Genomic DNA, 26,964 nt, shown 5'->3' with positions numbered 1-26,964 from the left:
TATGATCTCCACTGGTGGGGTGAAGGAGGGAGGGACGTACAAGAGGCCAGAGTAGATGAATGGAAGATTTTGGTGGGGGGGGGGGGGGGAAGTGGAGGTAGGCCTGGAAAAAGCTGTAGAGATAGTGAGGGGCAAGTCCATGAAGCAATCGAAACAAATGAATGAGAATTTTAAATTTGAGGCATTGGTGGACTGGGAGGTGATGTAGCTCAGCGAGGACAGGGGTGATGGATCAGTGGGATTTGGTGTGGAATAGGATACTGGCAGCAGGGTTTTTAATGAGCTGAAGTTTACGGAGAATGACGAATGGGAAACCAGCCAGAAGAGCATTGGAATAGTCTCGTCTGGAGTTGACAATTCAGACAAACTATTGACGTGAATCAATATATTGTTGTGGGAAGCAATGACATAACTGGAGATAATGAGAATTGGATAGGGGCATTCTTCATTATGGGTATTCCCTAATTCACAAATTTGAACCAGCAGTAATTGGGTAGGGGTATCTAGTATGTTAGAACACTCGCCTTCAATCCACTGGACCTAGGTTCAAATGCAGCCCACACTGGTGGTATGACAGTCTCTTATTTCTGTTGGACGTAACATTCCTAAATAAAATGAAGTTAGGCATTCTCAATCCAGTTTCAAGTGGGGGCTGTAGTGGAAAAAGGATAATTCGAAGAGTTGGCAGTTCCTTTTTAGTCATGTACTCCTAGATCATAACCTCTCTTGTGTTAATCACATAGATCCATTCATGTTTTGTAATAGACCATCAGAAATGATTGAATTGATGTACATAACTACATCCATATCCTTCATTTTATTTTACATTACAAATCTTTGTTCTGTAACCATGTTATTATCTATTTATACTCATAACATTATCTCTATTAAATACTTACAAAGATGGCATCCTTTAGATATCATAATTAACACCTCTGCGATCCAGTACTGTGGTACTTTGGTGATCTTTTTTAACTTGTGAGGTAATGTCTGGGAGTGGAGTCTCTAAAACCTTTCTATTATCAACATTCGTTTGTCAGACACAGACATAATTGAAAATGATTATGAAGTGTGATGAGCTTCTTTGAGCAGTGAGCATGTAGCCTTTAACATTAATCTGACCTCTATATAGTTTTAGATAAAATGATGTGCATATTTTCTTATCTTTTCTTTGAGAAACCAATACACCTTTGCAATGTTAGATCTTAAACAATTTCAACCTGAATTGTTTATAAGAACATAGGAACATAAGAAACAGGAGCAGGAGTCGGCCATATGGCCCCTCGAGCCTGCTCTGCCATTCAATCAGATCTTGCTGATCTTCGACCTCAACTCCTCTTTCCCACCCAATCCCCATATTCCTTGATTCCCTTTGAGTCATTTCTCCTCATCTCAGTCCTAAATGGCTGACCCCTTATCCTGAGACTATGCCCCCTAGTTCTAGACTCTCCAGCCAGGGGAGACAGCCTCACAGCATCTACCCTGTCAAGCCTCTCAGAATCTTATATGTTTCAATTAGATCACCTCTCATTCTTCTAAACTCCAGAGAGTGTAGGCCTATTCGACTCAATCTCTCCTCATAGGACAGCACTCTCATCACAGGAATCAATCTAGTGAACCTTCATTGCACCACCTCTAAGGCAAGTATATCCTTCCTTAGGTAAGAAGACCAAAACTCTACACAGTACTCCAGGTGTGGTCTCACCAAAGCCCTGTACAATTGCAGCAAGACTTTCTTACTTTTTGTACTCCAAACCCCTTGCAATTGAGTCCAACATATCATTTGCCTTCCTAATTGCTTGCTGTACATGCATGCTAACTTTCTGTGTTTCATGTACAAGGATATCCAAATTCCTCTGAACACCAATGGTTAATAATTTCTCACCATTTAAAAAATATTCTGTTTTTCTATTCTTCCTACCTTACATTTCCCCACATTATACTCCATCTGCCATCTTCTTGCCCACTCACTTAACCTGAATATAGCCCTTTGCACACTCTTTGGGGGTGATTTTAAACCCCAAGAACGGGTGGGTTGGGGGTTGGTGGGAGTTGAAAATAGTTGTTTTTTGGGTCGCAACCGCAACCAGGCTTTATTTCCGGGTTTAACGTCGGTGCGTAAAAGTACAGGCTTCTCACTGGGAATGCAAAGTCCGAAAATTTTGCGGTTGCGACCCAAAGAAACAACTATTTGCAACTCCCACTCAGCCCCAACCCACCCATTCTTGGAGTTTAAAATCACCCGCTTTGTGTCCTCCTCGCAGCTTACTTTCCCAACTAGCTTTGTATCATCAGCAAACTAGGATACATTACACTCGGTCCCTTTATCTAAGTCATTAATATAGATTGTAACTGGCTTTGACCCAAGCACTGATCCTTGCGACACCCCACCAGTAACAGCCAGCCAGCCAACCAACCAATGGTCCGTTTATTCCTACTCTCTGTTTGCCGACTGTTAACCAATCCTCTATCCATGCTAATATGTTACCCCCAACCCCATAAGCCCTTACCTTACGCAACAACCTTTTGTGTGGCACCTTATCGAATGCCTTTGGAAAATCCAAATATACTACATAGGTAGCAAGGGCACAGAATGTACTCTGGGTGGGGGACTTCAATGTCCATCACCAAGAGTGGCTCGGTAGCACCACTACTGACCGAGCTGGCCGAGTCCTAAGGGACATAGCTGCCAGACTGGGCCTGCGGCAGGTGGTGAGCAAACCAACACGAGGGAAAAACTTACTTGACCTCGTCCTCACCAATCTACCAGTCGCAAATGCATCTGTCCATTACAGTATTGGTAGGAGTGACCACCGCACAGTCCTCGTGGAGACGAAATCCCGTCTTCGCACCGAGGATACCATCCAACGTGTTGTGTGGCACTACCCAGCATCAAAGCTGAATGTCAGGCGAGGGTGTGTGGCCCAACTAAGAGTTCTATATACAAATGCACGGAGTATAAGGAATAAATTAAATGAACTACAGGTTCAAATTCAAATTGGAGGGTATGACATGATAGCTATTACTGAGACATGGCTGCAGGATTGGGAACTAATTATACCAGGTTATAAGGTCTACAGGAGAGATAGGGAAAATGGAAGAGGGGGAGGAGTAGCCTTAATGATTAGAGATGAAATCACTTCAATGATAAAGGAGGATATAACGAGAGGTAAGCAGCCAACAGAGACCTTATGGTTGAATTGAGAAATAGGAAAGGATCTAAGACTATAGTGGGAGTTGTATATAGGAGCCCTGGCAGCAGCTCTGAAGTGCTAGATTGTATAAATGCAGAGATTAGACAAGCGTGTAAGAAAGGCATAGTGGTCTTAATGAGAGACTTTAACCTTCACATAGATTGGGAAAAGCAGACTAGCAACTGTCAGAAAGGTAGCGAATTTCTTGAGTGTGTCCGGGATAGTTTTCTACAGCAGTATGTCCTCGAGGCAACAAGGGGGCAAGCCATACTAGTAATGAGTAATGAACCAGATTTAGTTAATGGCTTAACTGTGCGTGAACATCTATCCAATAGTGATCATAACATGATCGAGTTCAATGTAGTGTTTGAAAGGGAAAAAAGTGAATCAGCTGCTAAGATTCTAGACTTGGGCAAGGTCCACTTCAATGGGATGAGACAGAGACTGTCCACAGTAAACTGGGCAAATCTGTTAATGGGTAAAACGACTGATGATCAGTGGGAAATGTTTAAAGAAACATTTAACGTGATACAGAATCGGTTTATACCCCTGAGGGGCAAGAACTCTACTTGCCAAAAAAAACAGCCATGGACAACTAAAGAGGTAAGGGACAGTATAAGACATAAGGAAAGGGCATACAAAAAGGCAAAAAATGGCACAGATCCTGGTGAATGGGAAAGATACAAAGATCAACAAAGGGTCACAAAACAGATAGTAAGAGCTACAAAAAGAGAGTATGAAAAGAAACTCGCAAGGGATATCAAAACCAATACGAAGAACTTTTATAGTTATATTAGGAAAAAGAGGGTGGTCAGGAGCAGTGTTGGCCCCTTAAAAACTGAAAGTGGGGATATTGTCATTGACAATGGGGAAATGGCGGACATGTTGAACAATTACTTTGCATCAGTATTTACAGTCGAAAAAGAGGATAGCATGCCGGAAATCCCAAGAAAACTTATATTGAATCGGGGACAGGGACTCGATAAAATTAACATAAGTAAAGCAACAGTAATGAAGAAAATAATAGCACTAAAGAGTGACAAATCCCCAGGACCAGATGGTTTCCATCCCAGGGTTGCGGATGCCCTAACTATAATCTTTCAAAGTTCTCTAGATTCAGGAACTGTCCCTCTAGATTGGAAAATTGTACATATCACTCCGCTTTTTAAGAAAGGAGAAAGAGGGAAACAGGGGAATTATAGACCAGTTAGCTTAACATCTATTGTGGGGAAAATGCTGGAGTCTATAATTAAGGATAGGGTGACTGAACACCTCGAGAATTTTCAGTTAATCAGAGCCAGCATGGATTTGTGAAAGGTAGGTCGTGCCTGACAAACCTGATTGAATTTTTTGAAGAGGTGACTAAAGTAGTGGACAGGGGAATGTCAATGAATGTTATTTATATAGACTTCCAGAAGGCATTTGATAAGGTCCCACGTAAGAGACTGTTAGCTAAGATAGAAGCCCATGGAATCGAGGGAAAAGTACAGGTTAGGGTTAGGAAGTTGGCTGAGCGAAAGGCGACAGAGTAGGGATAATGGGTAGGTACTCACATTGGCAGGATGTGACTAGTGGAGTCCCGCAGGGATCTGTCTTGGGGCCTCAATTATTCACAATATTTATTAACGACTTAGATGAAGGCATAGAAAGTCTCATATCTAAGTTTGCCGATGACACAAAGATTGGTGGCATTGTAAGCATTGTAGATGAAAACATAAAATTACAAAGTGATATTGATAGATTAGGTGAATGGGCAAAACTGTGGCAAATGGAATTCAATGTAGACAAATGTGAGGTCATCCACTCTGGATCAAAAAAGGATAGAACAGGGTACTTTCTAAATGGTAAGAAGTTAAAAACAGTGGATGTCCAAAGGGACTTAGGGGTTCAGGTACATAGATCATTGAAGTGTCATGATCAGGTGCAGAAAATAATCAAGAAGTCAAATGGAATGCTGGCCTTTATATCGAGAGGACTAGAGTACAAGGGGGCAGAAGTAATGCTGCAGCTATACAAAACCCTGGTTAGACCGCACCTGGAGTACTGTGAGCAGTTCTGGGCACCGCACCTTCGCAAGGACATATTGGCCTTGGTGGGAGTGCAGCGTAGGTTTACTAGAATGATACCCGGACTTCAAGGGTTAAGTTACGAGGCGAGATTACACAAATTGGGGTAGTATTCTCTAGAGTTTCGAATGTTAAGGGGTGATCTGATCGAAGTTTATAAGATATTAAGGGGAACAGATAGGGTGGATAGAGAGAAACTATTTCCGCTGGTTGGGGATTTTAGGAGTAGGGAGCACAGTCTAAAAATTAGAGCCAGACCTTTCAGGAGCGAGATTAGAAAACATTTCTACACACAAAGGGTTGTAGAAGTTTGGAACTCTCTTCCGCAAATGGCAATTGATACTAGCTCAATTGCTAAATTTAAATGTGAGATAGATAGCTTTTTGGCAACCAAAGGTATTAAGGGATATGGGCCAAAGGCAGGTATATGGAGTTAGATCACAGATCAGCCATGATCTTATCAAATGGCGGAGCAGGCACGTGGGGCTGAATAGCCTATTCCCGTTCCTATGTTCCAATGTACCACCATGCTAAATGGGATAGATTCAGAACAGATCTAGCAGCTTAAAAATGGGCATCCATGAGGCGCTGTGGGCCATCAGCAGCAGCAGAATTGTATTCCAGCACAATCTGTAACCTCATGGCCCGGCATATTCCTCACTCTACCATTACCAACAAGCCAGGGGATCAACCCTGGTTCAATGAGGAGTGTAGAAGAGCATGCCAGGAGCAGCACCAGATTCCACAACCAACGGATCAGAACAAAGCTCTGCAGTCCGGCCACATCCGGTCATGAATGGTGGTGGACAATTAAACAACCGACGGGAGGAGGAGGTTCTGTAAACATCCCCATCCTCAATGATGGTGGAGTCCAGCACGTGAGTGCAAAAGACAAGGCTGAAGCGTTTGCAACCATCTTCAGCCAGAAGTGCTGAGTGGATGATCCATCTCGGCCTCCTCCCAATATCCCTACCGTCACAGAAGCCAATCTTCAGCCAATTCGATTCACTCCACGTGATATCAAGAAATGGCTGAGTGCACTGGATACAGCAAAGGCTATGGGCCCCGACAACATCCCGGCTGTAGTGCTGAAGATTTGTGCTCCAGAACTAGCTGCGCCTCTAGCCAAGCTGTTCCAGTACAGCTACAACACCGGCATCTACCCGACAATGTGGAAAATTGCCCAGGTATGTCCTGCCCACAAAAAGCAGGACAAATCCAATCCGGCCAATTTCCACCCCGTCAGTCTACTCTCAATCATCAGCAAAGTGAAGGCAGGTGTCGTCGACAGTGCTATCAAGCGGCACTTACTCACCAATAACCTGCTCACCGATGCTCAGTTTGGGTTCCGCCAGGACCACTCAGCTTCAGATCTCATTACAGCCTTGGTCCAAACATGGACAAAAGAGCTGAATTCCAGAGGTGAGGTGAGAGTGACTGCCCTTGACATCAAGGCAGCATTTGACCAAGTGTGGCACCAAGGAACCCTAGTAAAATTGAAGTCAATGGGAATCGGGGAAAACTCTCCAGTGGCTGGAGTCATACCTAGTACAAAGGAAGATGGTAGTGGTTGTTGGAGGCCAATCATCTCAGCTTCAGGACATTGCTGCAGGAGTTCCTCAGGGCAGTATCCTAGGCCCAATCATCTTCAGCTGCTTCATCAATGACCTTCCCTCCATCATAAGGTCAGAAATGGGGATGTTCGCTGATGAGTGCACAGTGTTCAGTTCCATTTGCAACCCCTCAAATAATGAAGCAGTCCGAGCCCGCATGCAGCAAGACCTGGATAACGTGTGCTTGGGCTGATAAGTGGCAAGTAACATTTGCGCCAGACAAGTGCCAGGCAATGACCATCTCCAACAAGAGAGAGTCTAACCACCTCCCCTTGACATTCAACAGCATGACCATCACCGAATCCCCCACCATCAACATCCTGGGGGTCACCATTGACCAGAAACTTAACTGGACCAGCCATATAAATACTGTGGCTACAAGAGCAGGTCAGAGGCTGGGTATTCTGCGGCGAGTGACTCACCTTCTGACTCCCCAAAGCCTTTCCACCATCTACAAGGCACAAGTCAGGAGTGTGATGGAATATTCTCCACTTGCCTGGATGAGTGCAGCTCCAACAACACTCAAGAAGCTTGACACCATCCAGGACAAAGCAGCCCGCTTGATTGGCACCCCATCCACCACCCTAAGCATTTACTCCCTTCACCACCGGCGCACAGTGACTGCAGTGTGTACCATCCACAAGATGCACTGCAGCAACTCGCCAAGACTTCTTCAACAGCATCTCCCAAACCCGCGACCTCTACCACCTAGAAGGAGAAGAGCAGCAGGCACATGGGAACAACACCACCTGCACGTTCCCCTCCAAGTCATACATCATCCCGACTTGGAAATATATCACCGTTCCTTCATCGTCGCTGGGTCAAAATCCTGGAACTCCCTTCCTAACAGTGCTGTGAGAGAACCTTCACCAGACGGACTGCAGCGGTTCAAGAAGGCAGCTCACCACCACCTTCTCAAGGGCAATTAGGGATAGGCAATAAATGCTGGCCTCGCCAGCGATGCCCACATCCCATGAACGAATAAAAAAAAAATCCACTGGTTCCCCTTTATCTACCCTGCTGGTTACATCCTCAAAAAACTCTTAATAGATTTGTCCCTTTCAAAAAACTGACTCTGCCTTATCATATTATGATTTTCTTAGGGCCCTGTTACCACATCCTTAATAATCGATTCCAGCAGTTTCCCGACTATTGATGTCAGGCTAACTGGCTTGTAGTTCTCTGTTTTCTCTCTCCCTCCTTTCTTGTATAGTGGTGTTATATTTGCTACCTTCCAATCCACTGGGACCGTTCTAAAATCTAGGGAATTTTGCAAGATCACAACTAATGCATTCATTATCTCTGCAGCCACCTTTTTTTTGGAATCCTAGGGTGTAGGTCATCAGGTCCAGGGGATTTGTTGGCTTTTGGTCCCATTAATTTCTGCAGTACTTTTTCTTTACCAATATTAATTACTTTAAGTTCCTCACTCTCATTAGACCCTTGGTTCCCCACTATTTCTGCTATGTATTTTGTGTCTTGTACCGTGAAGACAGACACAAAATATTTGTTTAACGTCTCCGCCATTTCCTTATTCCCCATTATAATTTCTCCTGTCTCAGCCACTCAGGGACCCACGTTTACTTATCTATATGAATTTTCATTTTCCTTGTTGCCTCTTAATCTATTTTGCTAGCAGCCATGTTGGGTTGACAAATGGAAGAATCTGGAGCTCCAGTTTTCAACTAAACAGAAATTGTGCTGTCGACCTGCGTGCAATGTAACGTGGTGCTGGTTGGTCCTTTCACAAAAATTTGTAGAGTTTATCTTTCCGTGAATTTCCTTTGATAGCTTTCCGGCTGTTTTAATTAAGCACTCTACTGGAGCAGGAGGTTTGGTGTGACTTCCAATGTCTGAAACCAATATAATGAGCAAACATTTCATTGTTATAGAAAGATCTCATTGTCCATTTTTACTTCTTAGAGATATATATATTTTGCCCATCTGTGGACTGTGTTTACTAACAATCTTGGTTAGAGGCTATTGAGACTATGTATAGATTTTAACATATTGGGCGCTAAAATGGGTCGTGTAGCGCCCGTTGCTTCAGCACTACATGGCCTCTTCGACATCCAAGATAGTGTCTTGGATGTGCACGCACGTTTCCAGTGTGACGTGGTCCAGACGCCATCTTGGTATAGGAGTTAGCGCAGGTGCAGATAACACACTGAAAACATGTAAAATAGGGAGAAAGGAATAGGCTTCAACCAGTGTGCAACGCTGATTTGAAGTGATAAGTCCCAAAATGAGGTCTAACACTCAACTCAACGCACAGTCTTAACCCCGACCATCTGAACATGTCTTAGAGTGCCTGGAAGACCCACCACCGGCGCTATTTAAAGGGTCCATGCAGGATTTACAGGTTAGTGGCTGGATTATTGCTTCTGGCTGCCAAGACATTTGTAACTGTTTTTGGAGGTCTCCTACACTTGAATACTAGGACGCGGGGACATAGCCTAACATTTAGAGCCAGGACGTGCAGGAGTGAGTTTAGAAAATGCTTCTACAGGCAAAGGTTGAGAGACGTTTGGAACGCTTTTCTGCAGTCGGCAGTTGATGCTAGCTCACTTGTGAAAGTTAAATCTTAGATTGATAGATTTCTGTGAACCATGGGTATTAAGGGATTTGGGGCTAAGGCAGGTATGTGGAGTTAGGTCACACATCCACTATGATCTCATTGAACGGTGGAACGGGCTTGGGGGGCTAAATGCCACGTTCACTTGCTGCCTCTTGATATGTGCCACCTTCTCCTGCAAGAAAGCAGGACGTGTGTCTGGGTGATGCACCTGTCATGGTTGAATAGCTGCCAGTGTTTGTGGCCTGTGAGTTGTGGGTGGGCAGCTTGAAACAGTGGTAATGTGTAAGGGCAGGAAGAAGCATCTGATTGGAAGAGTTGAGTACTGATGGAAAGAGTTTATTGGTATGTGGGGGATGGGGGGGTGTAGTGTGTGGTGCAGTTGGTAGGAGATGCCGTGTGACAGTTGACCTCACTCACCTCGACCACTCATGTCAAAGCATTGAACTTCTTCCTGCACTGCATCCATGCCCCCCCCCTTCGCGGATATAGGATGTCCCTCCTTCTGTCCACCTCTTGCACCCAAGGTCTTTAGTGCATCAGCAGAGAACCTTGGTGCATGCACTCTCGTAGGCCTGGTGCCAACTCAGATCGGCAGATTGGTGAGGTCTGGCGTGCAGTTTGGAGGATGTGGGATTTAGTAGTACGCAACCTTTATTCAATGTTTTAACATAAATCATCAGCGTGTGAACATAAGGATGGGACCTGCATCTGTGTTTTACGTGTGCGATGTCTGATCTCCGTTCAGACTCCGTACAGACAGTAGACCGTTATCTTCAGCAAATAACAGGTACCAGCTACCTTTAAGAGATTTCTGAGAAACATCCTCCCTTTAAGAGATTGAGCTCCCTCTGGTGGTGGAAAGTGTGAATTGCCTTGATTTCACGTGCAAGACCTGGAAAGGAAGGTTGATTGCAGGTACGTGCTCCAGTGTGTCCAAACTTGCATCCTGCCTGCGCAGGGGCCATTGGGCGCGGGGTACTAGTACATCGCGTCCAAAAACGGCCCCTATCGAATTTTCTCCCCTATAGTTTCAGATGGAAAAGATCCATAGAAGTCTGTACCTACCTTTTGCTCTGGCCTTTCAGGCAATTCTGACATCTGTAGTGGCTGACACTTATTGTCAGGAAGTGTAGATTGGCAGGGGATGCAGGCATCAATTTATTTCTTAACACGTTTTTTCGCTTATTGAAATGTTTGGCATCTGTTTCACCGTTGGTGAATCAAGTTGATGATTTGGATCAGTCCTAATTCAGCTGCTGTTTCATAGCTGTATAATTATTCATTTTCCCTTTTACCACATAGAATTCCACACACTGCGTTAGTTTACTTTTCTTTTTAATTCAACAGTAGTATTGATGGAGATCTAGCCTTCACTTTTGCAGTGCTGTGTAATGTTTCAGTTTGTTTAAGATATTCCCATAAAGTGAGTTGAAACTTGGCCCAGTCTATCTTTTCATAGGAGTTGTCCATTTTGCCTTAGGCATATCTCTAGCCTAGGCAGCTAGTCACCCCTAATTTGTCACCAAGTTTGCACTGAGTGCTGGATGCAGTCAGATTAAATATAAAATCAGTTTATTCAGACAAAACATAAACAGGTTATCACGCCATACAGTCCAGGGGTCATGTTGTTGTACAGATCAGTCAATGTTGTGGGTCAGGGCAGGGTGGAAGTAAATGAGCAGAAGGAAAAGAATGCTTTAGCTCTTTAGGTATATTGTAGGCCAAAGGAATAAATCTCATTAGTTTCTCTCATAGTCTATTTCTGACGCTGAAACATTTTGGTCCTGAAATTACTTGCTGCTTTTTGGTCAGTTTGTGGTATAAATTCAGCCTACCAGAAATTTTTGGGCGCATTCTTAGGCAGACATTCGTTTCTGCTGGGCTTTGGCCCCAAAATGGCTGTACCGTAGTACTCAACTTGATCCTGAGGCCTTCCATGTGTGTGCTTGCTGATGTTGCTGGGAAATCATTATCATATATTAAAATGAGCAGCAATGGATTTGTAGACCCTAAATCCTGTAACTTGTGCTCCCATCGCACTAAGGATAACTTAGAGCAAAAATAAAAGAGGTGTACCTGTTAACAGTGTAACCTAGCAGGTAGGTTTTTAATTAACAAACTAAAAATTAGGAGAATATAATTGACTGCTTTCCTTGTTCACCAACACTTCTGCAATAGGGCTTTTGATATAACAGAGCTCCTGTTTATGCACCACGTCCAAATGTAGGATTTTTAAAAAATACAAGCATACCCTTCTTACTTGAATCATGGTACAATCCTTCTAGGATTTCCCTCCTTTGCCTGCTGCTCTTGTTTTTATCTTCTTTCTCAGATACACATCAATACACAAGAACAAAAGCGATTTAACTTCGCCGTCTGTTCTTAATCTGTTACAAAATAAAGAAGCAATGTAAAACTTCCAATGCAAAGTTTCACTTGCCACGGTAACCTCTTCTGCTGCTATATCTACACTTTCGATATCTGTTGAAGCCTCCCTTATCAACAGTGCCACTCCTCCCACTAGTTTGTTGGGTCTATCTTCACAAACCATTCAAAAGTCTCTTAGTCTCATCTCCTGTCCTTCATCGGTTCCCAGCCTTGTATCTGCAAAACTAATAAGAACAATACTTGTACCGTAATTGTATTCCTGCCCCAACCTGGATCAATATTCTCTCCTACACTCTGTTCTTCATGCTACTTCTCATGTTGGTTTACCATTTTCTGTGCCATTAGTTTAGCTCCCACCAGTCTATGTGGCCCATTGCTTCCATCTACCAATTATAATGTTCCAGTTATCCATAAAGTCAATCACCCCAGTATGTATCATTTTGACAATCACATATTCAAGTCCACTATGCTGCTCATTTTGCACAACCTCCCTCTGTCACCACTGACTGAGGCTATTGCTATCTTATCCAATTGCCTGCCCAATGTCAATTTCCAGATGAGTCAAAATTTGGGTCTCCTCAACATCAGCAAAAGGGAAGCCATCATTTTTGGCCAATATCTACATGCTTCTGCATCCAAATCCATCAAATTCCCAGCTGCCTGCTCAGGATGAATCTAATGGTGTTTAATCATGATATCCTGAACCTAGCTTTTTAACCCATGTCCAGTCTGTTGTACTTTTTCATCACTGAGACATTGTCCATGTATCCCCCAATCTTTCCTCCATTATTGCTGAAACCCATATTCTACATTTTCATCACCTCACCTTAAAAACTAGTTTGCTTTGTTACTCTCTCTGTGCCTTTAATAGCCTCCTAGAAATCCCTCATACCTTTGACTGTGTCTCTCTCTCCCTTCACTCCTCCCATCCAATTTTCCTAATTTTCCTGCTCAGTGGCCACCATTCCTCTTGTAAAGTACTTCAAGATATTTCCTTTATGGAGGGAACACTGTATAATTGTGAGTTTTCACAATTCCATCTGAAAGCTTAATGAGATTACTACATTGCAAACATACTCAGGTATCTATTATTCTGAATCTAACTGTTCGAATGTCATTCCTGGTGGTGAAACTCCTGTGCAAAAAAAGAATCCAGGTGGGGGACTCGGTGTCAAAATGAGTTAGCACACTGGGGGCTAGAAATCGGGCCATCTAGCACCGGTTGTTTTGGCGCTAAGCAACCTCCCGAACATCCAAGATGGCTTCTAGCATGATGTGCACCGGACGCCATCTTGGTAAAGGGTTTAGTGCATGCGCAAAGAATGAATGCCGGCAGCTTGTAAAGTAGGGAGAATATGCGTTCGATCAGTGTGCAATGCTGATTTAAGGTGATAGACAGCCTTTTGGGACTTAACACTCCACTCAACTCACTGTCTTAACCACGACCATCTGAACATGTCTTAGAGTGCCTGGAGGACCCCCCCACCAGTGCTATTTAAAGGGAGAATGCAGAATTTACAGGTTAGTTGCTGGATTATTGCTTCTGGCTGCTGATGCATTTGTAACTGTTTTGGAGGTCTCCTATACTTGAATACTAGGACGAGGCATCATAGCCTAACATTTAGAGCCAGGACTTGCAGGAGTGCAGGGAAACGCTGCCACATGCAAAGGGTGGGAGAAGTTTGGAATGCTCTTCTGCAGAAGGCAGTTGATGCTAGCTCAATTGTGAATTTTAAATCTGAGATTGATAGCTTTGTGTGAACCGAGAGTATTAAGGGATATGGGGCTAAGGCGGGTATATGGAGTTAGGTCACAGATCAACCATGATCTCATTGAATGGCAGAACAGACTCGAGGGGCTAAATGCCACTGTCACTTGCTGCCTCCTGTTAGGCGCCACTTTCTCCTGCAAGAAAGTGGCAGGTGTGTCTGGGTGGTGTGCTTGTCGTGGTTGAATAGCTGCCAGTGTGAGTGGCCTGCGAGTTGTGGGTGGGCAGCTTGCAACAGTGTTAATATGTAAGGGTGAGAGGAAGCATCTGATTGGAAGAGTTGAGTACTGATTGAAAGAGTTTGTTGGTATGTGAGTGATGGGGGGGTGTAGTGCGTGGAGCAGTGGATGTGGCTAGTGGTGGGAGGTGATGCCACTTGACAGTTGACTTCACTCATCTTGACCACTCATATCAAATCATTGAACTTCTTCCTGCACTGCATCCGTGTTTGTGGTGCTATGCGCCTGGCATTGACTGCGTCCCCTACTGCCTCCCACTGCCTTTTCAGCATATGTCTGGAGGCACCAACCCCCCACTGCAGAAATAGGATATCCCTCCTTCTGTCCACCTCTTGCACCAAGGCCTCTAGTGAATGATCAGAGAACCTTGATGCACACACTCTTGCAGGCCTGGTACCAAATCAGATCGGCAGATTGGAGGATGTGGGATTTAGTGGTGTCAACCTTTATTCACCGTTTTAACATAACTCAACAGTTTGTAAACATAGGGAGGGACCTGCATCTGTGTTTTACAAGTGTGATGTCTGATCGCCGTTCAGACTCCGTGCAGATTGATATTTTCAGCAAATAACAGGTACCAGCTACCTTTAAGAGATTTCGGCAGGCTGTCCTTGAATCCTCATGTCCTTGCAACACTGCTTTCAGGTAAATACTGAGACGGGATGAATGTCTTGTCCAGCCTGCGAAGGAAGCACCAAGCGCGGGTTAATCAGGGATCGCGATACCTGCGCACGGTCTCCGGCCCTATCCAATTTAACCCCCTGAATCTTTGGGACCTGGATTTGCACCCAGCCCAGACTAAATGGATGAAAGTTTTCTTGATCGGTTGTCTGTAAGTGATTCATGTGAACTAAATTTACAGTTTCAACCCAGTTCCTTAGAGACATAGGCCCACATTAACAAAACTGACAATTAGGATTCTTACTCACAAAAACCATGGGATGCTGGTGTGGGAAATGGAAAATGTCACAGCTGTACAGGTCGGAGTGTCCTAGGGCTGAGTGAAAAGAGCTTTATACTGTAGCTCATACTGCACTGAACTGATCTGAGTGCTTGATGCATACTGGGTACTTAAAAAGGGAAAGGTTCTATTTTCTAGCATTAATATCCCTTACTTTGATGAACACAAAATTTACCAGTAAAATGCAGGGTAGCACGGGATATTGAGATTTCATCTTTGAACAGTGTCCTGATAATGATTCCCTCTCTTTAAAATATCTGCATTAACAATACGCAATTATTATTTCACAGGCATTATAAACAGAAGGAAATGAAGTGGAACATGATGATTCAGTAAAGAAATTAACATGTTTAGTGCAGTAATGAGTATCCTGAAAACCTACACTGAGAGGTAAGGCACAGATGTTAAATTCAAATTTTTGCGACTTGCATTTGGAACAGTACTGTGGTTATTTAGCTATTCCTGATCCAAAGACCTTTCAGCAACACGTACAACGAACACAAATGTAACCAAGGTTAAAATGGTTACTTATAGCGGTCTATCAAAAAGATCAAATGCTCATTGACAATAAAAACAACTGAAGTAGTTAAATTAATGTAAAAAGGTATATTTTGCTTGTGAGCTTATTTGTAGATATTTCTGACTGATCCAGTAAGATATATTTCTCGAAAATGAAGAAATATACCAATTTTGAAACACTTGCAGTTCTATAAGAAATCGTGGGGGGATATTGTAACAGGAGGCCAGGATTGCTGCGTGGGAGGCTCGAAGCTCTGGGTCTCATTTTAATATTTGAAATCAGTCTTATTTGGGTGTGATTATTGACAATTGACTTTAGTCGGCGTGAAGCTGTTTTCAACATGGCTAATCAAGTACCGGGATACATCTTGAGATGTTTAAATCAAATCAAGGTATTCTAACCTTGTAGGTAGGCCACATTTGAAATGTTAGCGCAAATTCAGCAAGGCCCTGCTCTGAGAACTGAGCTTTGCTAGACAGGATCTAGACAGAGTTAAACGACGGTAGCTCTGATTCTCTGCTCCATGCTTCATCGAGTGAGGTTCTGCTACGGCTGCATAAGCTCACTGAATTTGCTCATTGTTTTAGTGCTTCCACTTCAAAATGACATCAATGGATTAAGAGGGTATACAGGCGTAAACAACCTAGATGTAAAAATGCTATTTAACTTGGGCACAAGAACATTCACCAGCCTCACACGAGACTATAAGACTATATTTTTTCACTGAAAGAATATATGGAGACTCCTAGCAAAAATAGTTAATTAACTCTGTTTACACATACCCTGTTTGTAAATAAATATTTATCCAGTTCTTTATTGAAGAAGTTAATTAAATACTCCATGAACATCAATGGCTTCTGTGGAACTGAAACCAAGGAAACCAACCTTTTATGATCGAATAATGGGGGTATGGGTTGGAGAAATATCCTGCAGTTTTGACTTGATAATTGGGAAGAAATATTTCAGAACGCCCTCTCAGGAGATTAAAACAGAGAACGAGCATCAGTGATAGGTAGGGTTATACGTGATCTGTAGGAGATCAACATCTACATAAAAACAGCAAACACTTGAGAGAGAGAAAGAAAAAAAAATGATGAATTCCATGAGTTACATGTTGCATTTTTTTTGTAGTACTGTTGTCATAGCGATTGCCATAAACAACATAAATTAGGCTTAAGTATAACATCTGCCTGCATAACATTTAAACATAGTTAGATTCCTGATACAAGTTTTCAAACAGAACATCTAAGGGCCCATTTTAAACCACCCACCTCCACCGCCCGGCAATAATGGTGCGGGCAGCAGAGTTGAGATGGCTGGAGTGGGGGAGGGGTTTGCGCCATGTTCCCAATGTGTTTCTGCACCCCCCACCCCTCACCCCCCCCACCCCCCCCCAACCTTTTTTACTTGCCTGAATTGAGGTACGGGAAGGCCGCCCACCCCAGAGGAGTGGGGACCTAATTTAAATGGCAGTGTCAGGTCTCGATAATGTCACCGGGACATGCGCGCCATTTTAGCCGCAGACCCGACTTATGCCTACACTGTCTCCAATCTACCAGCAAAAGTTACCAGCAGTAGAGATCCTAGTGACTGGAGGCCCAGGTAAGTGTTATAATTTTTTATTTAAAGGTTCCTTGTGGGCCTGGTGGAGCCGGAGTGATCCTTATGGCCCCACAAGGATACCTTGGGCCGCACCCCCAACCCCCTATTTGCAGATTTACTGACGGCCCCTCCCATATCGATGCTTACCTTGCCAGGGATGGATTTCGTGGGCCACCGGCAGTGATATGCACCCCTCCAGCCAGTTGTGACTCCCGCCCACTGGCAGTGATATTATTCCCGCTGGATTCAGGTGGGAGTCAGAAATGGGGAATGTAAATGAGGCCCAGGAGTTAAAATCTTCTGGGCTTTGTGCTCCGGGGGTGGGGCCGGATGGATTGCTGCCCACTTCAGCCCCCGGCACCCCCCGATTCTCAGCCCTTTTATGTCTGGAGTGGAGCAGTATTTTGAAAATATGGAGGAAATTGCTGATTTTTACTAGAAAAGGTCATAAAGTGCAGTTCAGGGGTTTCCTAAGGAATTCAGCTCCTGTCAGTATGCAGTGATTTGCATGACATGTTGCTATTTCAGCCTCTGTATTCCCATAATATCTGTCAAAATGTCAATACAACATCTCTTGGGTTCCAGTCCAACAACTCCTGGATGTTAATGGGATACAAATGCAATATTCTTATAGTAGCAGATGTGCAAGAGATGCTGTAATGATAAAATGCAGCCTTACGACCTATATCTTGCCATATCCTAGCATTTTAAGTCTTAGGTACTTGTTATATCCATAAGTGTTGCATAATGTCCCCTGGATTTTCATTACTGTATTCCAAACAAAATAAACAAGTTGGAAAATGCATTTGAAATTAATTATCATTGAAATCAATTCACTCGCAGCCAAGATTGTTTTCAAAAGTCTCTTATGGACCTTAGGCCCTCCGATTAACAAATATCATGCTTAGCAGCAGATGTTCATTATGCAGCTTATCTTCTTGCAAAAATATCTCTGTTAATCTATCATGTGTATATATTAATCAGTATGTATTGGGGTGAGGGGAGAGGGTATCTCAATATCATTTTAAACTTTTACTGGTGTCTGCAGATCTCAACGTTGGTTCTTAATAGAAGCAAATCTTTAAATACAGAAGCGATTCCTCAGAGGGATGGGGTGCAGTGTTCATAATTGCAACTCTCACATGGCGAGCTCCCAGTCTCACCTGAATCACAGGGTAAGGGGCTAAGCAGATGCTTTCTAACAAGAAGGGAAGGAAGCCAGGCGGCGAATCGCCTGGTAGGAATTTTTTAAGAAACGTACCTTTTTGATGGCAGCCTCCAGCGGCCCTTTTTAGAACCACTGGTTAGGCCACATGTAGACCTGATTATTCTGAACGTAGCTGGCTCGACGCTGGCTGTATTCAGGGCAGCCCAATTTCGGGAAGGGGATCCTAATACAGAAGTTAGGCCCCCCATTAACCTATGCAAAGGCCTAACATCTGTTTTAGGTGGTTTCCAGTATGGGGTCAGATATATTTCAGGCATCCTTGGGGCATGGGATGTAGCCCCGCAAAACTAACCCTTTTCTATGGTCCAATTTCTAAGCCAAGAAGTTTGCATCTTCATGTCTGCACTGCTTGCCAACAATCAACATTTACCTTCACTCAAACTCATTCCCCCACCCTGAACATGATTCACAAAAGCCCATCCAACCCTGGCTTTTTAGTGCTGCTCTAATAGTTCTGTAATTACCCCATTGAGAACTGCTGCAGAGTTATCTATATAATGGGCCCATTAATACTGGTGCACATCTGTTTCCAGAGGTTAATGTCATGCGATCGACACACATTTTCTTGGATGATTTTTAAAATAGCTTTCAGCTGTTATGAAAATGTAAGGTTTTACTGCACATAGCATCATGTAGTCTTAAAATATTGCCCATTTTAATTTTTCTAAATGCATGTAGTCTGATAGTATCTCCCTTTAGTTGTAAATCATTTGTGGGGTATCTTAGCAAGTGGTTTCGTAAACTCAAAATATATAATATCTGCTACATTTCCCTCTACTCTGTTTTATTTCTGAAAGAATTCCATTACGTTTGTAGAACACAACCTGCTTTTCTAACCTCACTTGTATTTAAACATTCAACAGATGCTTCTGACTCACCTCTTGATAAATGACTCCAATACTTTTCCCACTATTGATATCAAACTGGCAAGTCTACAATTTCCTGGATGATTCTTTTGACCATTGTTTTACAGACTGCAGTCTCATTTGGTATGCTCGTACATTAGGACACCACTGCAGGACACCACTGCTGTGTCTAATGAGCTTCACAACATTTCTGTAACCTTCCATTTCGTTTGGTATTCTCATTATATTCCATCAGAACATGCTGTTTTAATGATATTTTCACTGCTGACACTATTTTCTCCATAAACTCGGATATATGTACCACTTTACTCACCTGCTCGAGGAATGCATTGACATCTTCTGTGGCAAACGTTTTGTGGTAAACAGGTTCACAGATCAGCCATGCTGTTAGCTACCCCCGGTTTGCTTGTTCTACTGCCTATTGTGAGCTCTCTTATTTTTTTTCCTTTTGCCCAGCTTATATTCGTTTAATATCCCTTGCTTTGCTTTTTTACAAATATTTTAAATTTTTTTTCTTCCTAGCTTCTGTTTTTCAATGTTTTTCCTTTCAAGTTTTTATTTTTCTTTTGTATTTTCTGAGCGCTGTATTTAATTGCTTGTATTTACATTCTCTTTGAAGCCTCCCCAACACAGCATAGTTGAGGTTAATAAGTTGCCAGGTAAGAAAACATGGGTATGATGCATTGCATTTAGGTCGTTTTTAAAGCACCAAATGGGTGCAAGGAACGGTTCCCGAAGATAGAGACCCAAAGATTGTAGGAAATTGGCTCTCGAGCCTCATCTACATATTCATGGCAAGCAACAAGTGCCTCCACAGGCAGCTCGTCCGAAGGGAAGACTACAATTTTGAGTTGCCTAACTCACCAGCAGCGGCCTCCAGAGAGGAGGGGGAGGATAGTGGGAGCAGGGTTTGATTGCGGCTGCCGGGAGTATAATGGAGCCAGGAGGATGAGGACTGTTCCTCCTGGCTTCACGTTAAATATAAACAAAAAATGTACCTACCTTTTGGTGGCAGCCATACCCACATCCAGAAAACCCGAGTGGACCAGGCCCAAGGATGTGTGTACAATACCAGCTTCAGCAATTTTAGTTGTATTAATCAAAATTATCTCAATTCCCCTTTAAGAAGTCATTTCCTGCTTCCCAGGCAGCAGTCATTTTTTTATATTTTAAGGTAGTGCTCGGTGGGTGGTTTATTTGAAGTAGGGGGCTCCCAGGAGATCAAGGCTGCCTTCTGCAGCCTTGGCTAATGACACTCTTGTAAAAATACAAAAAAATGATAAACGCTGATACAATGGGGGTTCATGCACCTTCCAGACTGATAATAGAACAAATGCTTCAAATACCACAATAGATCAGAGTGAATTTTGCAGTACAGCCCTGCCAAGATCAAAATTGCATGTTGCATGCTCGACAACCTTGTCAGGTCTAACTGTGGAGGAGAAGGCCCATCCACAGGCAAGGCGAGATCAGGACATTGACAATGAAACACAGGATGTCACTTCTGATACATCTTTGCAGCCAGGACGAGTAGTACACCAAGTTCTCAAAGAATAGACATTCACGTAAGTACCTGAGTCACCCAGTTGTCTAACTGTCCTGACAATGTGTGCATTGTGCAGTGGTACAATACATCTTCTGCAATATTGTCCTCTACATGTCTATCTTTTGATTACAAGTTATTTTCTTTATTTTTTTATTCTGTACCATCGAAAGTAAGCTGTTCAGATAAAGTTGAAATAAATTTATTACCCTCTAAGAAATCTGTGGATTTGCCGACTTTAACACTGGTGCTTGCCCTCGGTGACAGTTTATGGTATGTACCTTCTACAAGATATTCTAGTGCACCTTCTAGGTGCTGCCCAGTGAAAACACCAAGTGAGGTGACTGCTTGTGGGTGTCAGTGACAGGCTTTTGATATTGCGGAGGCCCTGTATAATTCTTGTGCTAGGTTATGATACGGCTCTGCTGCTGGTTCTACCACATCTGCCGTTGTGGTGGCTGGTTGGTCCTGCCTGTTTTCTGGCGTATCTTCTGTCATTTGACAATACGAGCTGACCCTTCAACCAGTAGGTTCCTGTTCTTGCTCTGTCACCTCCACGTGTCCCTCCTCACACCCTCAGTGACTGACGCCGTGCTTCCTCCTCAGGTTTACCATCTAAATCCTCAGCGTGGGTTTATCTGCACTGGTGCTTGCCACAGTTGAAATGAGTGATGTGTGGTTCGGTAAGAGTTAGCTTACCCTGCAGCACTGGGAGCTATGGGGACGGCTATGGAAAGAGAATAGGAATGTAGGTAAGAATGCTGCATGCATGGCATCCTTTCAAATATTACTTATATGGCAGTATATTGTGGTGTGTTGTAGTTGAGTGTGAATGTGTGAGTAAGTGGATATAGGAGAAATAACAGGAAAATAAAGCTTTGTGGAGGCTTTTATTCTATCTGTGCCCTCATTGCCAAGGATTTTGAAACTGACTCCTTAAAAGCACACAAGGACATAAAATTGCACTTCTGCTCCCTCCTATCCTATGCGATTCCACAACCAACGGATCAGATCAAAGCTCTGCAGTCCTGTCACATCCAGTCGTGAATGGCGGTGGACAATTAAACAACTAACGGAAGGAGGAGGCTCTGTAAACATCCCCATCCTCAATGATAGCAGAGTCCAGCACATGAGTGCAAAAGGCAAGGCTGAAGTGTTTGCAACCATCTTCAGCCAAAAGTGCCAAGATGATCCATCTCGGCCTCCTCCCGATATCCCCACCATCGCAGAAGTCAGTCTTCAGCCAATTCAATTCACTCCACGTGATATCAAGAAACGGCCGAGTGCAATGGATACAGCAAAGGCTATGGGCCCCGACAACATCCCGGCTGTAGTGCTGAAGACCTGTGCTCCAGAACTAGCCGCGCCTCTAGCCAAACTGTTCTAGTACAACTACAACACTGGCATCTACCCGAAAATTGCCCAGGTATGTCCTGTCCCCATCAGCCTACTCTCAATCATCAGCAAAGTGATGGAAGGTGTTGACGACAGTGCTATCAAGCGACACTTACTCACCAATAACCTGCTCACCGATGCTCAGTTTGGGTTCCGCCAGGACCACTTGGCTCCAGACCTCATTACAGCCTTGGTCCAAACATGGACAAAAGAGCTGAATTCCAGAGGTGAGGTGAGAGTGACTGCCCTTGACATCAAGGCAGCATTTGACCAAGTGTGGCACCAAGGAGCCCTAGTAAAATTGAAGTCAATGGGAATCAGGGGGAAAACTCTCCAGTAGCTGGAATCATACCTAGCACAAAGGAAGATGGTAGTGGTTGTTGGAGGCCAATTATCTCAGTCCCAGGACATTGCTGCAGGAGTTCCTCAGGGCAAGAGTCCTAGGCCCAACCATCTTCAGCTGCTTCATCAATGACCTTCCCTCCATCATAAGGTCAGAAATGGGGATGTTCGCTGATGATTGCATGGTGTTCAGTTCCATTCGCAACCCCTCAAATAATGAAGCAGTCCATGCCCGCATGCAGCAAGACCTGGACAACATCCAGGCTTGGGCTGATAAGTGGCAAGTAACATTCACGCCAGACAAGTGCCAGGCAATGACCATCTCCAACAAGAGAGAGTCTAACCACCTCCCCTTGACATTCAACGGCATTACCATTGCTGAATCCCCCACCATCAACATCCTGGGGGTCACCATTGACCAGAAACTTAACTGGACCAGCTACATAAATACTGTGGCTACAAGAGCAGGTCAGAGGCTGGATATTCTGCGGCGAGTGGCTCACCTCCTGACTCCCCAAAGCCTTTCCACCATCTACAAGGCACAAGTCAGGAGTGTGATGGAATACTCTCCACTGGCCTGGATGAGTGCAGCTCCAACAACACTCAAGAAGCTCGACATCATCCAGGACAAAGCAGCCCGCTTGATTGACACCCCATCCACCACTCTAAATATTCACACCCTTCACCACCGGCGCACAGTGGCTGTAGTGTGTATCATCCACAGGATGCACTGCAGCAACTTGCCAAGGCTTCTTCGACAGCACCTCCCAAACCCGCGACCTCTACCAGCTAGAAGAACAAGGGCAGCAGGTACATGGGAACAACACCACCTGCACGTTCCCCTCCAAGTCACACACCATCCTGACCTGGAAATACATCACCGTTCCTTCACTTATCAGCCCAAGCCTGGATGTTGTCCTGGTCTTGCTGCAAGCGGGCACGGACTGCTTCATTATCTGAGGGCTTGTGAATGGAACTGAACACTGCAATCATGCTGTGTCAAAATCCTGGAACTTCCTACCCAACAGCACAGTGGGAGAACCTTCACCAAACGGACTCCAGTGGTTCAAGAAGGTGGCTCACCACCACCTTCTGAAGGGCAATTAGGGATGGGCAATAAATGCTGGCCTCGCCAGCGACGCCCGCATCCCATGAACGAATAAAAAAAATCCTGCAAGCAGAGAAGTAATGTTAAGGTACAATCTTTCATTCTTTATATTTGTTTTTGGGATGTGGACGGTACTGGCAAGGCAGCATTTATTGACCATCTCTAGTTGCCCAGAGAAAATGATGGCAGACCTTTTTCTTGAACCACTGCACTCCCTGAGATGATGGTATTCCCACGATGGTGTTGGGTAAGGAAATCCAAGATATTGACCCAGCAACGATGAAGGAACATCCTAAGTCCTAGCATATCGGCGAGTAAATGAAAATGCATCATGCTGCCAGGATTTGTGGGAAGTATTTCCCCTGGGTACATATTTAAAGAGTGCGACAAAAGTTCCAGTTGTAATTTGCAGTTGGAAATTGTGCCTTACATAAGAACATAAGAACATAAGAAATAGAAGCAGGAGTAGGCCAATCGGCCCCTCGAGCCTCTTCCGCCATTCAATAAGATCATGGCTGATCTGATCCTAACCTTAAATCTAAATTCATGTCCAATTTCCTGCCCGCAGAACTGAAAGAATATCCTTAGCAGGAAAGGCTGAACAGGCTAGGGCTCTTTTCCCTAGAAAAGAGAAGACTGAGGGGTGACCTGATCGAGGTCTTTAAGATGATGATAAGGTTTGATAGGGTTGACGTAGAGAAAATGTTTCCACTTGTAGGGGAGACGAAACGAGAGGTCATAAATTTAAAATAGTCACGAATAAATCCAATAGGGAATTCAGGAGAAACTTCTTTACCCAGAGAACATAAGAAATAGGAGCAGGAGTAGGCCAATCGGCCCCTCGAGCCTGCTCCGCCATTCAATAAGATCATGGCTGATCTGGTCCTAACCTCAAATCTAAAATCATGTCCAATTTCCTGCCCGCTCCCCGTAACCCTTAATTCCCTTTACTTCTAGGAAACTGTCTATTTCTGTTTTAAATTTATTTAATGATGTAGCTTCCACAGCTTCCTGGGGCAGCAAATTCCACAGACCTACCTACCCTCTGAGTGAAGAAGTTTCTCCTCATCTCAGTTTTGAAAGAGCAGCCCCTTATTCTAAGATTATGCCCCCTCATTCTAGTTTCACCCATCCTTGGGAACATCCTTACCGCATCCACCCGATCAAGCCCCTTCACAATCTTAGATGTTTCAATAAGATCGCCTCTCATTCTTCTGAACTCCAATGAGTAGAGCCCCAATCTACTAAACCTCTCCTCATATGTCCGCCCCCTCATCCCCGGGATTAACCGAGTGAACCTTCTTTGTACTGCCTCGAGAGCAAATATGTCTTTTCTTAAGTATGGACACCAAAACTGTATGCAGTATTCCAGGTGCGGTCTCACCAATACCTTATATAACTGCAGCAATACCTCCCTGTTTTTATATTCTATCCCCCTAGCAATAAAAGCCAACATTCCGTTGGCCTTCTTGATCACCTGATGCACCTGCATACTAACTTTTTGATTTTCTTGCACTAGGACCCCCAGATCCCTTTGTACTGCAGTACTTTCCAGTTTCTCGCCATTAAGATAATAACTTGCTCTCTGATTTTTCCTGCCAAAGTGCATAACCTCACATTTTCCAATATTGTATTGCATCTGCCATATCTCTGCCAACTCACCCAGCCTGTCTATATCCCCTTGTAGGTTTTTTATGTCCTCCTCACTCTCTACTTTCCCTCCCATCTTTGTATCATCTGCAAACTTTGATATGTTACACTCGGTCCCCTCCTCCAAATCGTTAATATAGATTGTAAAGAGTTGGGGACCCAGCACCGACCCCTGCGGAACACCACTGGCTACTGGTTGCCAGTCCGAGAATGAACCATTTATCCCAACTCTCTGCTTCCTGTTAGATAACCAATCCTCCACCCATGCCAGAATATTACCCCCAATCCAGTGATTCTTTATCTTGTGCAATAATCTTTTATGTGGCACTTTGTCGAATGCCTTCTGGAAGTCTAAATACACTACGTCCACTGGTTCCCCTTTATCCACCCTGTACGTTATGTCCTCAAAGAACTCAAGCAAATTTGTAAGACATGACTTCCCCTTCGTAAAGCAATGCTGACATGGTCCTATTAAATTATGTTTATCCAAATGTTCCGCTACTGTCTCCTTAATAATAGACTCCAAAATTTTACCCACCACAGATGTTAGGCTAACTGGTCTATAATTTCCAGCCTTCTGCCTACTACCCTTTTTAAATAAGGGTGTTACATTAGCAGTTTTCCAATCTGCCGGGACCTTTGCCGAGTCCAGAGAATTTTGGAAAATTACTACCAAGGCATCCACAATCCCTACTGCCACTTCCCTCAAGACCCTAGGATGTAAGCCATCAGGTCCAGGGGATTTATCCGCCTTGAGTCCCATTAATTTACTGAGTACCAATTCCTTAGTGATTTTAATCGTATTTAGCTCCTCCCCCCCCCAGAGCCCCCTGTTTGTCCAGTGTTGGGATATTCTTAGTGTCCTCTACTGTAAAGACTGAAACAAAATATTTGTTCAGCATTTTTGCCATCTCCATGTTTCCCACAATGCTCCAGTATGAGCCTGCAAGTTAAGCAATCAAAGAGGTGTACGATTGTCTGAGTCTTTTATGTACCGCTTCAGGCAATATTTAACAGACTGGAAGGAAACATTTTGTAGCATGCATACTTATAAAGAAAAATGTTGTATAATTTATCTTGACAGATGTTTTGATGGCTGAATATGTCGTATACATCTGCGTCCATGTTCTTTGGGTGGTGTTGTTGGAATTCACTATTGTCTCCTCCCATGCACTTTGCAGTCCTCTCCTGTGGGAATGGTGCCCTGGAGTGCTGAACAGGGCAGCCCTCTTTTCATCTGCCTCATGCAGCACAAGCCCTGCTGCAAAGTCTGTCAAGTGTGATGCTTTTTGGGCTAATGCTCCATAACTGTTGCAGAGAAACGTCCAAGTTATACAAACATTAAATTTGGCCAAAATGAATTTACCTTTAAAAGAATGCTGTAGCATTTTAAATAGTTGCAGTAGCGTGGTTAACATTCATTTCCCCCCCCCCCCCCCCCACCCATATGTTCCCTGTATCAATCCCAGAACAGAAAGCAGATAGAGGTCTCTTCCAGTGTCACATTTGAACTGATTGTTAGGAGGTTTGTGAGCGTGGTGAATGCTAACTTTTCCCTCTGAGAAAATGGCTTTGCATCTCCCTGGCCCAACTGAGTTTGAGATTTGACCCTGAGGGTAACCTGTATCCCATCACTCCATGGGTTCAGCATATTCGAATACCACACTGAGCTCTTGCCAAAAACCAGTGGTAACATGTTTCTTTCAAATGTTATCGGATCCTGAAACAATATCAAGTTTGTCATGTAACACTCTTAAGATGGAAGAACTTCGAGGATATGCTCGGCAGTGTTAGGTTTATGTCAAACAATGTTTACAAGATGTGGAAGACCCAAAAGGTCAAAATTCCAACAGTAATTGGCGGTCTCAATATTCTGTTCAGGTATGTAATGTTCCAGTCAGAC

At 43.9% G+C, this 26,964-nt stretch overlaps 1 protein-coding gene across 3 annotated transcripts in view; it reads left to right on the top strand.

Annotated features, from left to right (window-relative positions):
- Positions 1-26,964, top strand: part of sphkap (SPHK1 interactor, AKAP domain containing) — a 228,576-nt gene that overhangs the window by 16,716 nt on the left and 184,896 nt on the right. For all 3 annotated transcript variants that reach the window (XM_067995140.1, XM_067995137.1, XM_067995139.1), the window contains exon 2: positions 15,098-15,197. In XM_067995140.1, the coding sequence (XP_067851241.1) occupies positions 15,154-15,197 (44 nt within the window). In that variant the 5' untranslated portion in view covers positions 15,098-15,153. The remainder of the gene's footprint in view (positions 1-15,097; positions 15,198-26,964) is intronic.

This window comes from Heptranchias perlo, chromosome 13 (genome assembly GCF_035084215.1).
Source record: "Heptranchias perlo isolate sHepPer1 chromosome 13, sHepPer1.hap1, whole genome shotgun sequence".
NCBI classification, from domain to species: Eukaryota; Metazoa; Chordata; class Chondrichthyes; order Hexanchiformes; family Hexanchidae; genus Heptranchias; species Heptranchias perlo.
This window is presented reverse-complemented; position numbering and strand designations above follow the sequence as displayed.